The following is a 15,795-nucleotide window of genomic DNA, read 5'->3' on the forward strand; positions in this document are numbered from 1 at the left end:
GCCAGTCCATAGCTTCAATGCCTTCAGCTTGCAGGAACTGCTGACACACTCCAGCCACATGAGGTCTGGCATTGTCCTGCATTAGGAGGAACCCAGGGCCAACCGCACCAGCATATGGTCTCACAAGGGGTCTGAGGATCTCATCTCGGTACCTAATGGCAGTCAGGCTACCTCTGGCGAGCACATGGAGGGCTGTGCTGCCCTCCAAAGAAATGCCCCGCCACACCATTACTGACCCACTGAAATACCGGTCATGCTGAAGGATGTTGCAGGCTGCAGATCGCTCTCCACGACGTCTCCAGACACTGTCACGTCTGTCACATGTGCTCAGTGTGAACCTGCTTTCATTTGTGAAGAGCACAGGGCACCAGTGGCGACTTTGCCAATCCTGGTGTTCTGTGGCAAATGCCAAGCATCCTGCATTGTGTTGGGCTGTGAGCACAACCCCCATCTGTGGACGTCGGGCCCTCATACCACCCTCATGGAGTCGGTTTCTAACCGTTTGTGCAGACACATGCACATTTGTGGCCTGCTGGAGATCATTTTGCAGGGCTCTGTCAGTGCTCCTCCTGTTCCTCCTTGCACAAAGGCGGAGGTAGTGGTCCTGCTGCTGGGTTGTTGCCCTCCTACGGCCCCCTCCACGTCTCCTGGCACCTCCAGCCTCTGGACACTACGCTGACAGACACAGCAAACCTTCTTGGCACAGTTCGCATTGATGTGCCATCCTGGATGAGCTGCACTACCTGAGCAACTTCTGTGGGTTGTAGAGTCCGTCTCCTGCTACCACGAGTGTGAAAGCACAACCAACATTCAAAAGTGACCAAAACATCAGCCAGAAAGCATTGGTACTAAGATGTGGTCTGTGGTCCCCACCTGCAGAACCTCTCCTTTATTGAGTGTGTCTTGATAATTGCCAATAATTTCCTTCTATTGTCTATTCCATTTGCACAACAGCATGTGAAATTGATTGTCAATCAGTGTTTCTTCCTAAGTGGACAGTTTGATTTCACAGAAGTTTGATTTACTTGGAGTTATATTTAATTGTTTAAGTGTTCCCTTTATTTTTTTGAGCAGTGTATAAGAAAACGACATACTTACCCCCTGGGACTGGCGTAGTTTCTTTGATCACTGCACTTTGTTCCCCGGCAGTCATATGACATTCAGCAAATTGGCAGCTACTGATCTGTTGCAGTCTTAACTATTCCGTCAGAATTGACTTTATTAGTCTTTATCGAACGAAAAATATGCATCCATTGACCAACTGAATAGAATTTTCTAGCATGAACACCTACGTCAAACTTTAGCAGGTTCCAAATGAATAGAACTAAACATGGAGTCCGTCATATCGCACTTTAGTGTACTGATATTAGTCTAGAAATACCGTAGCTTTTGTATTACTATTATCCAGATCACTTTTCCTATATTTGGCGTCTATCAGCTGTTCTATTTTTCACAAAGGCCTTTCTATTTTACAGGTGGTAAAGACACTGCTATATCCGCAGCCGACCAGAAAATCCTTCCTTTCAACCGAAAAATGGTAACTGCAGAAAAACCGTTTTATTGTGCCGACTGTGGCGGCTTCTTTAAGCACAAGTCCAGTTTGGTCCTGCACCGTAGAATTCACTCCGGAGAAAAACCTTTTACCTGTTCACAATGTGGAAAAGAGTTTATACAGAAGGCAAATTATATTCGACACCAGAGACTTCACACTGGTGAGAAGCCGTATAAATGTACGGAGTGCGGGAAGCTTTATGCACAGAAACAGAGTCTGATCATGCATCAAAAGTTTCATGCTGAAAATGAACCTTTCTCGTGCCCAGAGTGTGGGGAAAACTTCATCCGCCAATCTCATCTGGTCAATCATAGGAAAAGCCACAAAGGTTTAAAACGCTACTCATGCCCGGACTGCGGAGATTTCTTCATGTTGCGTTCCAGTCTGGTCATTCATCAAAGGGTTCATAGTGCCGAAAAGCCGTTTTCTAGCTGAATTGATAGAAGCATGAGAAACTTGGGACTCTGTAAGCTGCCCTATGTGTATAACTGTATAGTCAGCTGTATAATGCTATGTTTTGCTGCAAATCCTGATGTGTTGGCAGGAAATAAGCATTGTAAAATATGTATGTTTTTGTTGCGGATTTTTCCCCCACTCATTAGTATCGGTGAAATTTGCAGCAAAATCGCTGCAAGAATTGACATGTGGCAGATTTAAATTTGCAAATGTGCAAGGAAAAAAATAACATGTGCATGAGAGTTCAGGAATCTCATTCACTTTTCTGGCATTAGGAAATCCTTCAGGTTTTGTGACAAATCTGTGCAAAAAAAAATTGCAACATGTGTAAGGACCTTAACTGTATATATATTTATACAAATGAAGACAGTTAGGATCATGTAATGTAAGAAGAATACTAGAGTCAATGATTTATTTCAGCTTTTATTGTTTTTCCTCACATTCCCAGTATTTCAGAAGTTTACATACCTTTGGTTTTGGTTTAGTAGCATTACCTTTTAAATTGTTCAACTTGGGCCAAATGTTTGAAGTACTGTAGATTTCCAGAGGTTTCTCACCATAAGTTTCTGGAATTTTGGTCCGTTCCTCCTGAGATAACTGTTGTAACGAAGTCAGGTTTGTAGGCCTCTTTGCTTGTACACACTTTTTTTTTTAGTTCTGGTTTTACCTTTTCTAAGGGATGGAGGTCAGGGATTTGTGATGACCAATTTGTTGACTTTAAAGTGAACCTGATTCATGCTGTCTGGCTTACAGGCAGCAGGAATCAGACACATGCTCTGTTATTTCAGCCACGTATGTATTACATACATATATATAGTTTAAACATACATTTAAAAACTGCCCTAGGACCATGTCACTCAGGTGACTAGTCTCCCGCAGCTTCCATCCATCCTGTTCTTCTTGAGTGACATGTCTATCCCTGCACACACATGTGCTAAAGAATGTGCTAAAGACCAGACTTTTGGACTAGTGCCCTGAGCGACATGGTCCCTGGCCAGCTTTTAAATGGATTGTTTCTCTGAAATGCCATGGTGTTTCAGAGTAAAACACACTTGCTTTAAATGACAGTCAGACTCTGATTCATATTGATGCTAATCTCAGGCGGCATGAATCAGCTGACAGATTCCCTTTAAATTTATTTTGCCAAGACCTTGGTAGTATGCTTGGGTCATTGTCCTTTTAGAAGACCCATTTGCATCCAAGTTGTAACTTCTTGGCTGATGTCTAGCGATGTTGCTTCAATATCTTCACACATTTTTTGTTACGCATAATATTTAGTGATGTCTACCAGCCACTTCTGCAGCAGAACACCCCCACAACGTGATGCTGCCACCTCCAGACTTCAGGTTTAGCTTTTAAACATTCCCGTTTTTTCTCAATACTTAACAATGGTCATTATGGCCAAATAGTTCCATGTTTGTTTCTTCAGACCACGAACGGTAACATTAATAACTCAGTTCCCATTTAGTAAAGTATATGTCAGCACTGGGTTAGTGCTTTCACAACGAGGAGGGTCCCAAGATCCCGTGGGCTTTGCATACTGGGATCCCACAGACTGGACGTTCAGACTTAACTTTTGCTAGAAATTCAGGTGCTTTATTGGGCATTAGAGACACTTTTGTGACTATTTGCTATTCTGTGTTAATTACAAAAATCACCATTCTGAAGCAGCCTATTCTTTTCTTAAAGACAACTGGTCACCTACCAAAATACTATTTACCAGCATAATCTGCTAGTAAATAGCATTTAAATAATGCCTGGCTGCCTTCCTGGATCAGGAGATAATGGGAAAAATGAAGTTATATATGAAGGTCAACCTTCAATACATATTGAGTGCGCTGTAATTACTCCCTGCACAATGATTGACAGCCTGTTCTACATACATTGTAGAGCATGCTGTTAATCAATGTGCAGGGGAGTGATTACATTGCCCTTACTGTGTATTGAGCAGTGACTGTAACATCTCCCTGCACTGCCCCGAAGACTGGAAGCAAGTGGCTGCAAGGAGAATGTAACATTGTTTTATCCCTGTAGCCACTGGTCTAAGCAGGAAGACTATTTAAATGCTATTTACCTGCAGATTCTCCTTTTTAGCAGCAATTCTGAGTGTGACGTGTTCTCTTTAGAGGGAATCTGTCAGCAGGATTTTAGCACCCAAACTATTTATAGGAGCATGTAGCTGTTCCAAAGACAAAGCCAGCAAAACCTTTACATGGCCAGTCTGTTCCTCGGTTATTGACAAATCAGCATTTGGATTGATATGCGAATGAGGCTGAAGAGCTTTTGGTAGAGCTGAAGCCTCCAGCTGCCTCCTCCTGCTTGTCTGACTGGTCTATGCTGTGTGACTTCCGGCAAAGGAGCGGTCAGTCAAGCAGGAGTAGGCAATGCTGAGTGGGGAATAGAGCTGGGGTGACAAAGGCATCAGATCTACCATAGCTCTTTAGCCTCATTTGCTTATCAATTCAAATGCTGATTAAGAGATTTTCCGTAATGAGGATCGGACTGGCCATGTAATGGTATTGCTGGACTTGTCTTTTAAAGAGCTACTTGTACATATAAATAGTTTGGAGTGAAATCCTGCTGACATATTCCCTTTAAATTAAAAGGGCAGCCCCAGACTGGTACTCTTAAAAGTAAAGTAGGTTATATTTCATCCCTAAATAACTAGCGAGAAGTAAAAGCAAAGTTACAGGAGGTTTTATATTGTACAATTCCCAATGTGTATGCTTAGCAGGTTACCATGTCCAGTCTATTTAGAATTGTCTTTGTGGGACATGTTTCTTTTTATCCGCTTTGTTAAATAATACACGTATAAATATGAGCATGACACTGGGACCAGGGAGTAAAGAATAGTTGTTTGCTTTTTTTAAAAAAAAACCCTGCAGCCAGGGGAGAGGGGTTTTCTGAAATCCGGAAATCCCCTTTAATAACCTGTTCATTAAAATAATTGTGTGATTTGTCTTTGTTTTGTATGTGTTCTTTAAAGGAGTCGTTTCCCTAACTTTAAGAATATATTTAAAAGCATTTTTTGATTAACAATAAGGATATGTGCGCACCTTCAGGGCTTGATTGCAGAAATTTCTGCATCTCTTGGCAGCAAAAACGCTGTGGCAAGTTTTGCCGCAATTTTTAATGCATTTTTTATGCATTTTTTTAATTAATTTTGGAGCCAAATAAAGAAATTTGAAAAAATAAACAAGAGTCATCGCTTTAACCCTTGGATTACCTGGGGTGAGTATATTGGTTAAAGGGAATCTGTCACCCCCTGGGACTTTTCAGTCCGCTAATATGGGCATGCAGGTAATAGAAATGTGAATCTATACTTACCTGTATGGCCCATATTAGCGGTCTGGTTGCTGTGTAATAGCAGAAATAATTTAATAAAAAAGCTAAGCTTCGCGTCCCCCGGATGCCAATAAATGCCCGCCTACTAGCCCTATTTCCATACTCACCCCACCGCCCCTGCACGTCCCATGGCCCTGTGACGTACAGTTCCTGGCTGGATCCCGCACCTGCGCTGTTTCCTGTGTACGGACGGCATCTTCTCCTTGCTGTCAGTATAGTGTTTTGCAGCAAGGAACTTGTGCGCAGGCGCTGGGAAGGCAGAGTGACTCACCGGCGCCTGCTCACAATTTCCATGCTGCACAACACTACACTGACACAGGGAGAAGAGCGCCGTCCTCACAGAGGAAACAGCGCAGGCGCGGGATCCGTCCGGAACTGCACATCACAGGGCCGTGTGACGTGCAGGGGAGGTGGGGTAAGTATGGAAATAGGGCTAGTAGGCGGGCATTTCTTGGCGTCCGGGGGACGCGAAGCTTAGCTTTTTTTGTTTAATTATTTCTGCTATTACACAGCAACCAGACCGCTAATATGGGCCATACAGGTAAGAATAGATTCACATGTCTATCACCTGTATGCCCATATTAGCGGTGTTAAAAGTCCCAGGGGGTGACAGATTCCCTTTAATTTAAATGATTAAAGAATGTGTCTGTTGTATTTAAAATCAAGTGTTTTATTCTTTGTCTCTGTTTATTTAACTCTTTACTTACAGATTTAGTAATGAGGGTGTCTGGTTGACACCTCTTCATCACTAAACAAAGGGCTTGGTGTCAGCGACACCTAATCCTATAAACCGTAATCCCATTAGCCCTAATTCTCATTCATGTCATTTCTGGGGCAGCTGACAGCTGCTATTTTTAGCCTATGAAGGGGCCATTAAGCCAACATGTTCTCTGGCTATTAATATATTAATAATAGCTCACAGCTGTTTATTTAGCTGCTATGTCCCAACGATCAGCAACTAGCAGTGCTTTGGATGCAGCGTATTTTTGCTGCGTCCAAAACGCTGTGTTCTAATGCCGCACTTGTTTTGCCAGTACATCTACCGCATGTAATGACATTTTAATCTGTCAAAATCTGCAGCGGGAGACTGGTGTCTCCACTACAAAAATTGACATGCAGCGCGTGAGTTTGGGTATGTGCCCATGATCAGGAAATGCTGTGGGTTTGACTCAACTAATGCCCATTTCATTTGAAGCCATTGTTCCCTGAAATAAACCAAAAATAAAAAACAACCATATCCCTCACCTGTCTGCCATGATGACATAATCCAGTGTCCCACAACGATCTGAGTCACTTCTACAGCAATCAATGGTGTGACTGTAGTAGAGGACAGCACTGTATACACTGACAGGAGTGTAATCACTCATGTCAATGTATAGCGCTGAGCTGCCGGGACTGAGGTCACTTGAGTTCATCAGCTGAGGGGGCTCTTTCACTACTCCAGTGAAACAGAGCCTGGTCTTCCTGGATAGAGCTGCCACCAGTTTCTATTTGATATACAGACTTATATCGGGCTAGAAACCAGCCCGGTAGCGCGTCGTTGGACCGAACAACAGACGTGAGGTTCGTGGTTCGAGATAAAAGACCAGCCAAGATTAAATTATATATTTAATCGCCATAAGGGCTCACTAAACAATCTACTATATACATCAGGGTTATATATACAGTGGTCAGAGTTACAAATACAAAAGCATGGTACATCAAGCATAACAGATCTTAAAGTCAATTACCGGTTTGATGGAAAGCATGGCTCGGGGTTGGGCGACCACATGGGGAAGAATGTGTGCCCTGCTTGGTTGTTGGACTTGTCCTTCACGTCTGCATGTCACGAGTTTCCCCAGGGAAAAGACAATAGGCTTATGCTACACAGACATTCCAACTCTCTGGGAACTCCCACTACCTGCCCCCTGTTCAGCCCAAGTCTCCACCCCCTGTTCCTTCCTGGCTAAGAGACTCCCAGAACAAACATGGCCCATACCTCCTTACTGGATGGTACCAGGGAACCGGTTCTGGTGTCAACAGAGCCGGCCGGGCCCCTGCTACGTGTGGGTACCAAACAAAGCAGTTGTAGGAGGTTCCAAAAGGCTGAGACATGTATCCCCTCGTCCCTACATGCTCAGTGGGCTAGGATGCAGTCTGGCTTTTGCTATCTTCCCCTGAGCTAGAAAATCCATTTTGTGAAGAGCTGGGACATATAGTTCTTCCACAGCTCGGTATTGAAATATAGTACTTTACACAACAGAGCACGTTGCTGAATAAAGGAAAGGATCACAGCAGGGGGTTATCCTGTCAGCTCAGCTCCCGCTGCAGAGGGACACTCACACTGAAGCCTCCCTCCCTTCTCTCTTACAGCTGGAAGCCGAGTTACACTGTGCCTGGAGACCTGACAACCAGGGAACATGTGATTATTTTAGAAAATTCTTCACACACCCCTTTCTTTAGAGGGCGCTAGGGGGCAGTACTTTCCTGTGTTCGCCTGTCTGCAATCTCCCTTCGTCGGGGGATAACCCGTCTGCATTACCGTGGTCACAGCCCTTCTTATAGCGAAGTGGTACTGCAGGAGAGCAAGGCTCCAGCGTAGCAACCTCCCATTCGTTCAGGATGCTGCGTGTAACTGTGATGCTGAGCCCCTTTTCACGGCCAGGCCGTGAGACGGAATAGTCAAGGAGTGAGAAGTCAAAACCAGGAGGGTACGTCATAAACAGAGGGAAGAGGCAAAGGCGTAGTCAGGTAACGTTCCCTAGATCAGAATACCAGGAGGAAAGCAGATCAGAGCAAAAGGGGTTAAACAGACAGATGGTCAGAACAAGGTCCAAGGTCAGGCAACAGAAGATCACTAAACAGAACTCAAGGCACAGAGAACAAACCACACCCTAGCTGAATGTATGTCTGGCAGAAATCTGGGGAAAACAACTCAGTTAAGTAGCTAGGCATTCAACTGAAATAATGAACACCTGATGATAGCCAGTGCCTCCCAGTCTCAGATTGGACAGCCGAGCTGTCAATAACCACACTGACAGCTATTGCACGCCCCTGTACCAGATTGGATGGTCGAGCATTCACTCACAGTACTGACAGCTCCAGCACGCCCCTGTACAAGATTGGACGGCTGAGCTGTCAGTAACTGCATCCCAGACACAGTGAGGGGTGGAACCATGACAGTAACCAGCTGAGCGGATTGTGGTGTTTCCATGGTGAATTGGTGTCCATACAAGTAGGGCTGCAGGGCCCATACAATTTCCAGGCATTCCTTTTCCATCGTGGAGTAGACTACCTCCCTTGGCAGGATCTTCCGGCTAAGATATAAAATGGGGTGCTCATGGCTCGTCGAGTCGACCTGGCTGAGCATGGCACTGAGGCCAAAGTCACTGATGTTGATCTGTACTACAAATGGCCATGTAAATTTGGCAGCTTGTAGTACCGGGAAGCTAGAAAGGGCAGTCTTCAGCGCCCAGAAGGCTGTCTCACAGTCATTTGTGCAATCGACTGCAGAGGGCAGATTTTTCTTGGTGAGGTCCATCAGGGGCATCGCCAGGCTACTATAGTGGGGAACGAACCTCCTATAGTACCCGGTGGTGCCCAGGAAGGACATCTCCTGTTCCTTGGTCCTGGGGCTGGGCCAGGATGTGATGGCATCTACCTTCCAGGGTTCCGGCTTTAGAACCCCCCACTTAGCCAGTGCCCCAGTTAGTTTACCTTAATCATACCCAACTGTCACTTTTCCGGCTTAATGGTCAAGCCTGCTTGGCGGATCCGCCCGAGCACCTATGCCAGATGCTCTAGGTGATCCTCCCAGGTGGAACTGAAGATGGTAATGTCATCGAGGTATGCAGCCGTGTACCCTTCAAGTCCTTTGAGCAGCGTGTTGACCATCTGCTGAAAAGTGGCAGGGGCATTCTTTATGCCGGATGGCATCACTGGACTCATACAGTCCAAATGGGGTGATAAAGGCAGATTGTTCTCGTGCCTTGCGGGTCAGGGGAATCTGCAGACTCAGATCCATGATGGTCAGGTACTTGGCTCCGGCCAACTGATCAAACAGGTCATTGATACACGGAATTGGGTACGCATCGGTGACCGTGACAGCATTGAGGTCCCTGTAGTCCACGCAGAATTGGGTTGTCCAGTCCTTCCTTGGAACGAGGACTATGGGCGAGGACCAAGCGCAGCAGGAAGTTTGGATGACCTCCAGCTTCAGCATCTCGTCAGTCTCCTGGCACATGTGCTGCTGCTTCTCCATGGAGACCCAATATGCTGAACGCTGGATTGGTTGGTGATCCCCAGTGTCCACGTGATGGACGGCCGACTCTGTCCTTCCGGGCTTATTGCTGAACAAATCCCAGAAGAGGTGTAGGGTTGCCTACAGCTGGGACCATTGGTCCGACAAGAGCTTGTTGCAAACCTCCACATCCTCTATGGTCCCACCCGCTCTAGCCTGGGCGAGCATATCGGGAAGATGCTCCGCCTCTCCCTCCTCTGGCAGGTTGCATACAGGGGTGGGGGGGGGGGCTCAGGCATATCGCTCTTGATATTCCTTTATCATGTTCACGTGGAAGGCCTTCTGCCTTCCCCGGACGTTGTCCAGGGTGACCAGGTACGTTGCGGCGTTGAGCCACTGCTGCACAAGGTATGGGCCTTCCCTGGCCGCTGAAGCTTGTCCTGGTGTACAGGGACCAGTACCCACACCTTTTGACCCACCTGGTAGGTCCTCTCACAAGCATTCTGGTCATACCATCACTTCTGGTCAGCCTGGGCTCGCATCAAATTATCATGCACCAACTGCCTCAAGGCCTGCATTTTGTCCCAGAAGCGCACGACATACTCGCTGACCGACACGCCAGGAGTGGCTAAGTCTTCTTCCCAGACCTCTTTCACCTGAGCCAGGGGGACCCCTGCACACATCCAATGAGGCCTGTGGAACTTCCCGGTAGGTAAATAGTAGGTGTGGAAGGTACAGCTCCCAGTTGTGCCCGTGGGAGTCTACCAACATCTTAAGCATCTGCTTCAGGATGCCATTAAACCATTCACATAGGCCGTTGGTCACCAGATGTTGCACCTGTATCTGCTTTCAGAGGGACTCCATCAGCTGCGACATGACTGGGTCCCCTGGTCGGTGGGCATTTCCTGGGGAAAACCCACTTGGGAGATAATCTCCAGTAAGGTGGTGGCAAGCCTTGTCGCCCCAAATGGACAACAGGTCTACCGCTTCCAAGTATTGGGTGGCATAGTCTACTACCGGCAGTATAAAGTGTTTCTTGGAGCTGCTTGAAGTGGTCATTGGTCCAACCAAATCCACAGCCACCATCCTGAAAGGCTCTTCAACAATGGGCAGAGTTACCAGTGTGGCTTTGGGATGCCGCCCCGCCTCCCCCACCCTCTGACAGGTGTCGCACGAACGGCAGTAGGCAGCCACATCAGCCCCATCCTTGGCCAGTAGAAATGCTGAGCTAGCCTGGCCTTGGTCTTAGTGATCCATAGATGTCCGGCCATTCTAATTTCATGTGCAATCCGCAACTACTCAGCCCTGAAGGAATAGGGTACCTCTAACTGTCGGTCCCTAGGCCACACCTCCGGTGATCCTTGCTGGACCATTACCCGGTACAGCCGTCCTTGGTCCCAGACCACCCACTTAAGGTCTGAGTCTGAGGGAGGCAGTGCTGCCTGCTCTTAGAGAGCTTTCAGGCTGTTGTCAATTTCCAAAGCGACCTGAAACCTCTGACTGGATGTGTCCAGAATAAACGAGACTGTCTTCTGTCAGTTCCCCGGGACAGGTCTTCTGGCCTCCGTCTGGCCTGGCAGCCACTTGGTCGGAAGGGGAGAAGCCGTCGGATCCTTGAGGGGCACTGCAACTGCAGGTAGTGCCCTCTTCTCCTCAGTTTCTGCTCAAGTTGCCGATCCAGACCTAATAACCTGGCCCTCTGACATTCCGGTTGTGGAGAAATCCTGAATTACCTAGGAGCCCTACCTCTCCTGGGACAGCCCCACCCTCATTTGCATGTTCCCCCCTGCAGCTGTCTGTCCTCTCTGTGACAACCTCACAGGACAAACTGTTCCAGGATGCATGCTGGCCACACTCTAAGGCATTATCACAGCTGGATTAATTGATCTCCCTTTTGAGGTGCGAGGGACACAGTGCATCACCCACCCTCACATCCACATCAGTAGGCATGTTAATCACATTGACATCAACAGGGGTGGACATTACGTTGTTGTCTGGAGGATCAGGCCTTAAGGTTTCAGTGGCCATATACTGGGACACTAGCCACCCCAAGTCTGTCCCAAACAAAACACTTGTGGGAATATTGGGGTTACCTCCACCTCTCGCACACCCTTCCCAGCGCCCCAGTCAAAATACACCTAGGCGACTGGCAGCGCCGGTTCAACTCCTCCGATCCAGGAGACAGGGGGGGTTTTCTCCGGTACCAAATCCTGTGTGGACACCAGCTCACGCTACACAAGAGTCATCTCAGCGCTGGTGTCCCGTAGTCCCATGGCCATGGCCTGGCCTATGGTGACGGGCTGAAAGTTGTCAAGGGACCTCCCTCCACCCCCACACAAAACCGTGGATGGTTTTTGGGATGGGGACGGCTCTTCTGGTGCTGGGGACACATGGCTTTGAAGTGTCCCAGCTGTTTTCAGAGATGACTTTGCAGAGATACTGCTGGAGGTCCTCCGGGCTGTTCCACAAAAACTGCTCAGTCGCGATGAGCTCCTTCAGCTGCTGGATGGTTGTGAGCTCTAATCCCGTGGTCCATGGGTCGGCCTCTCTCAGTAGGGCCCACATGTGATTGACCCATCTGTCTGCAGGACTCCGCTTCATACACTGGAGCTTCTTCTGGTACGTCTCAGGGGTCGAGTTATACTGTCGGAACAGAGCCTGCTTGATATTCTCATAGCTCAGGGTGGTCTCGCTGAGCAGGTACCCAAAGATTTCCAGGGCCTTACCCCTGAGGCAAGGGGTTAAGAACCGGACCAACTGGTCCTCAGGCAGATGGTATTGATGGCAAGTTTTTTCAAATGCCAGCAAGAAAGTGTCCAAGTCCCCTTCTTTGTCCAACAGGGGGAAGTCCTCCACTCGTAGCTTCGGGACCCGGTTCTCAGAGGACTTGTGATCGCTGGGGTCGGCGGCTGGACCTGGAGATTGAGCATTTGTAGCTGGTGCTCTTGTTCACGCTGGTGTTCTGCAGCTTCTTTGCGACTTTCTGCTGCTGCCGCTCACCACCTGCCCATCCCCCCAGCCAGGCATGCTCGGATACCCTCCTGCAAGTTGCCCTGATCAGACTCGAGGCTGGAGACAAAACCACCTACGAGACGTAGGTAGTTTTGTCTCCAGCCTCGAGTCTGATCAGGGCAACTTGCAGGAGGGTATCCGAGCATGCCTGGTGGGGGGGAGGGGGCAGGGGGTGAGCGGCCCACTGCAGGACTGATCGCAGGCGATTTGCTCCTTGGGGAGCTTGGGCTGGACTCCCCCTCTGCTTGAGCAACGTAGTCTTCCACATCCTCCCCACCGTCCATAGCATTGGCCATCTCCCTGGCTCTGCCCCTGTTGCCACTGTCCATTCTTGCAATGTTTGGTCACTGACATAAAGCTGCAACCCTGATGCACCCACACACCTTACAGATTTTGCACTCGGACTGTCTAGTGCTGAGATGATTTTAAGACCCCAGTGGAAAAAAGCTACTGCTGGTAGTGTCTGGGTGTATGTGTCACCCACACACACACACACACACACTATTATCTCGATCCCACAGTGCTGCCACCACGTGAATGAACCCACACCTCACCACCCCGCCTGAAGTCACTATTACGTCAGATGGATAACGAGATACGGTCTCCCATTTGCACCTACGTGACATTCCGTACCCCCTGGGGACACCCTGACAGGCTGAGAGGTCCCTTTCGCTAGCACCAGTGAAAAAGCGCCTGGTCAGCCCAGTAGGACTGCCACCAGTTCCTTGTTAGATATAAGCCCGGTCCCTTAACGGGATTATATTGGGCCAGAAACCAGCCCCGGTAGCATGGAAATTTAAGCCGAGAATACGGATCGAGATAAAAGAGCAACCTAAGGTTAAATTATATATTTAATTGCATAAAGGGCACAGTAGACAATACACTATATACACAATGGTTATACATATACAATGGTCAGATATGCAAATACAAATAGTGGTAGTACGGTCCTAGGGAGGTGGTTTTGGCTCCGGTCGGGCCCCTGTTAAGTATTGAGAGCAAACATGGCTTCCCTACCTGGCTCCTACTAGCCATTCTACGTATCTCCTCACCCTGGGGTGCTAGAATGGGTCGAGACCCTGGAAGGCATTTGGCCCGTTCCCAAGATCTCGAAAATGTAACCAGTATACAGCTAGGACAATCGATAAGTCCATAACTCTATATGAAATTATGGCTTCCATCCGGCTGGGGGAATTCTTTCATCAGTTAATTAGCTTTAGGTCACGGCCTCACTATCAGTATTTGGTCAGTATATTTTCTCAGGAGTGGGAGCCAAAACCAGGTAAGGAATAATCAGAGAAAAGGTATAATAGAAACAAGTGCACCAATTCTGCATTTATCACCCACTCCTGGTTTTGGTTCCCTTTCCTGAGAAAGAATACTGACCAAATACTGATAGTGGGGCCATGGCCTTACACTCTCAGTAGGGATCAGTCCTGCCAGAAATAGCTTGGTCCCAGCTATATGGAGGCGTGTATTTAGCTCAACCACCAACTGAGAATGGTTTCCTGTCTCAGCTTCACACTTTGTAAGGGGACTATAATCTTGAACCGGATAGGATAGTTGATTGAAAAAATTAGTGATCAATATAGCCACCTTTCTTTATAATGACACTCAACAGCCTTCCATCCATAGATTCTGTCAGTTGCTTGATCTGTTTTTGATCAACATTTCATGCAGCAGCCACCACAGCCTCCCAGACACTGTTCCGAGAGGTGTACTGTTTTCCCTCACTGTAGATCTCACATTTTATGATGGACCACAGGTTCTCTATGGGGTTCAGATCAGGTGAACAAGCGGGCCATGTCATTATTTTTTCATCGTTTAGACCTTTACTGGCCAGTCACGCTGTGGAGTAGTTGGATGCATGTGATGGAGCATTGTCCTGAATGAAAATCATGTTTTTCTTGAACGATACCGACTTCTTCCTGTACCACTGCTTGAAGAAGTTGTCTTCCAGAAACTGGCAGTAGGTCTGGGAGTTGAGCTTCACTCCATCCTCAACCCGAAAAGGTCCCACAAGTTCATCTTTGATGATACCTGCCCATACCAGTACCCCACCTCCACCTTGCTGGCGTCTGAGTCGGAGTGGAGCTCTCTGCCCTTTACTGATCCAGCCTCTGGCCCATCCATCTGGCCCATCAAGAGTCACTCTCATTTCATCAGTCCATAAAATATTTGAAAAATCATTCTTAAGATATTTCTTGACCCATTCTTGACGTTTTATCTTATGTTTCTTGTTCAAAGGTGGTTATTTTTCAGCCTTCCTTACCTTAGCCATGTCCCTGAGTATCTGAGTATTGCACACCTTGTGCTTTTTGATACTCCAGTAACGTTGCAGCTCTGAAATATGGCAAAACTGGTGGCGAATGGCATCTTGGCAGCTTCACGCTTGATTTTCCTCAATTCATGGGCAGTTATTTTGCGCCTTTTTTGGCCAACACGCTTCTTGCGACCCTGTTGGCTATTTGCTATGAAACGCTTGATTGTTCGGTGATCACGCTTCAAAAGTTTTGAAATTTCAAGACTTCTGCATCCCTCTGCAAGACATCTCACAATTTTGGACTTTTCAGAGCCCGTCAAATCTCTCTTCTGACCCATTTTGCCAAAGGAAAGGAAGTTGCCTAATAATTAAGCACACCTTATATAGGGTGTTGATGTCATTAGTCAACACCCCTCCTCATTACAGAGATGCACATCACCAGATTTACTTAATTGGTAGTTGGATCTCAAGCCTATGCAGCTTGGAGTAGGACAACATGTATAAAAAGTATCATGTGATCAAAATACTCATTTGCCTAATAATTCTGCACACAGTGTATAAAAGGAACAAATTTACTATCATGGCAATAATGACCTGAAATATACAATGTCAATCTACCATCAGATCTCAAAATAGCCAGCTGCCCTCATCAGGAGAGGCAGAGTGGATGACCGAACTACAGTACAGACCAAAAGTTTGGACACACCTTCTCATTTAAAGATTTTTCCGTATTTTCATGACTTTGAAAATTGTACATTCACACTGAAGGCATCAAAACTATGAATTAACACACGTGGAATTATATACTTAACAAAAAAGTGTGAAACAACTGAAAATATGTCTTATATTCTAGGTTCTTCAAAGTAGCCACCTTTTGCTTTGGTCACTGCTTTGCACACTCTTGGCATTCTCTTGATGAGCTTCAAGAGGTAGTCGCCGGAAATGGTT

At 47.1% G+C, this 15,795-nt stretch overlaps 1 protein-coding gene across 5 annotated transcripts in view; it reads left to right on the forward strand.

Annotated features, from left to right (window-relative positions):
• Positions 1 to 4,969, forward strand: part of LOC141273094 (uncharacterized) — a 91,108-nt gene extending 86,139 nt beyond the window's left edge. For all 5 annotated transcript variants that reach the window (XM_073684472.1, XM_073684469.1, XM_073684471.1 and 2 more), the window contains one exon: positions 1,476 to 4,969. In XM_073684472.1, coding sequence (XP_073540573.1) covers positions 1,476 to 1,987 — 512 coding nt within the window. In that variant the 3' untranslated portion in view covers positions 1,988 to 4,969. The remainder of the gene's footprint in view (positions 1 to 1,475) is intronic.
• The last annotated feature ends 10,826 nt before the right edge of the window (positions 4,970 to 15,795 follow it).

Source organism: Phyllobates terribilis, unplaced genomic scaffold (genome assembly GCF_046119375.1).
Source record: "Phyllobates terribilis strain yellow unplaced genomic scaffold, ASM4611937v1 Scaffold_5__5_contigs__length_657084704, whole genome shotgun sequence".
Taxonomy (NCBI): domain Eukaryota; kingdom Metazoa; phylum Chordata; class Amphibia; order Anura; family Dendrobatidae; genus Phyllobates; species Phyllobates terribilis.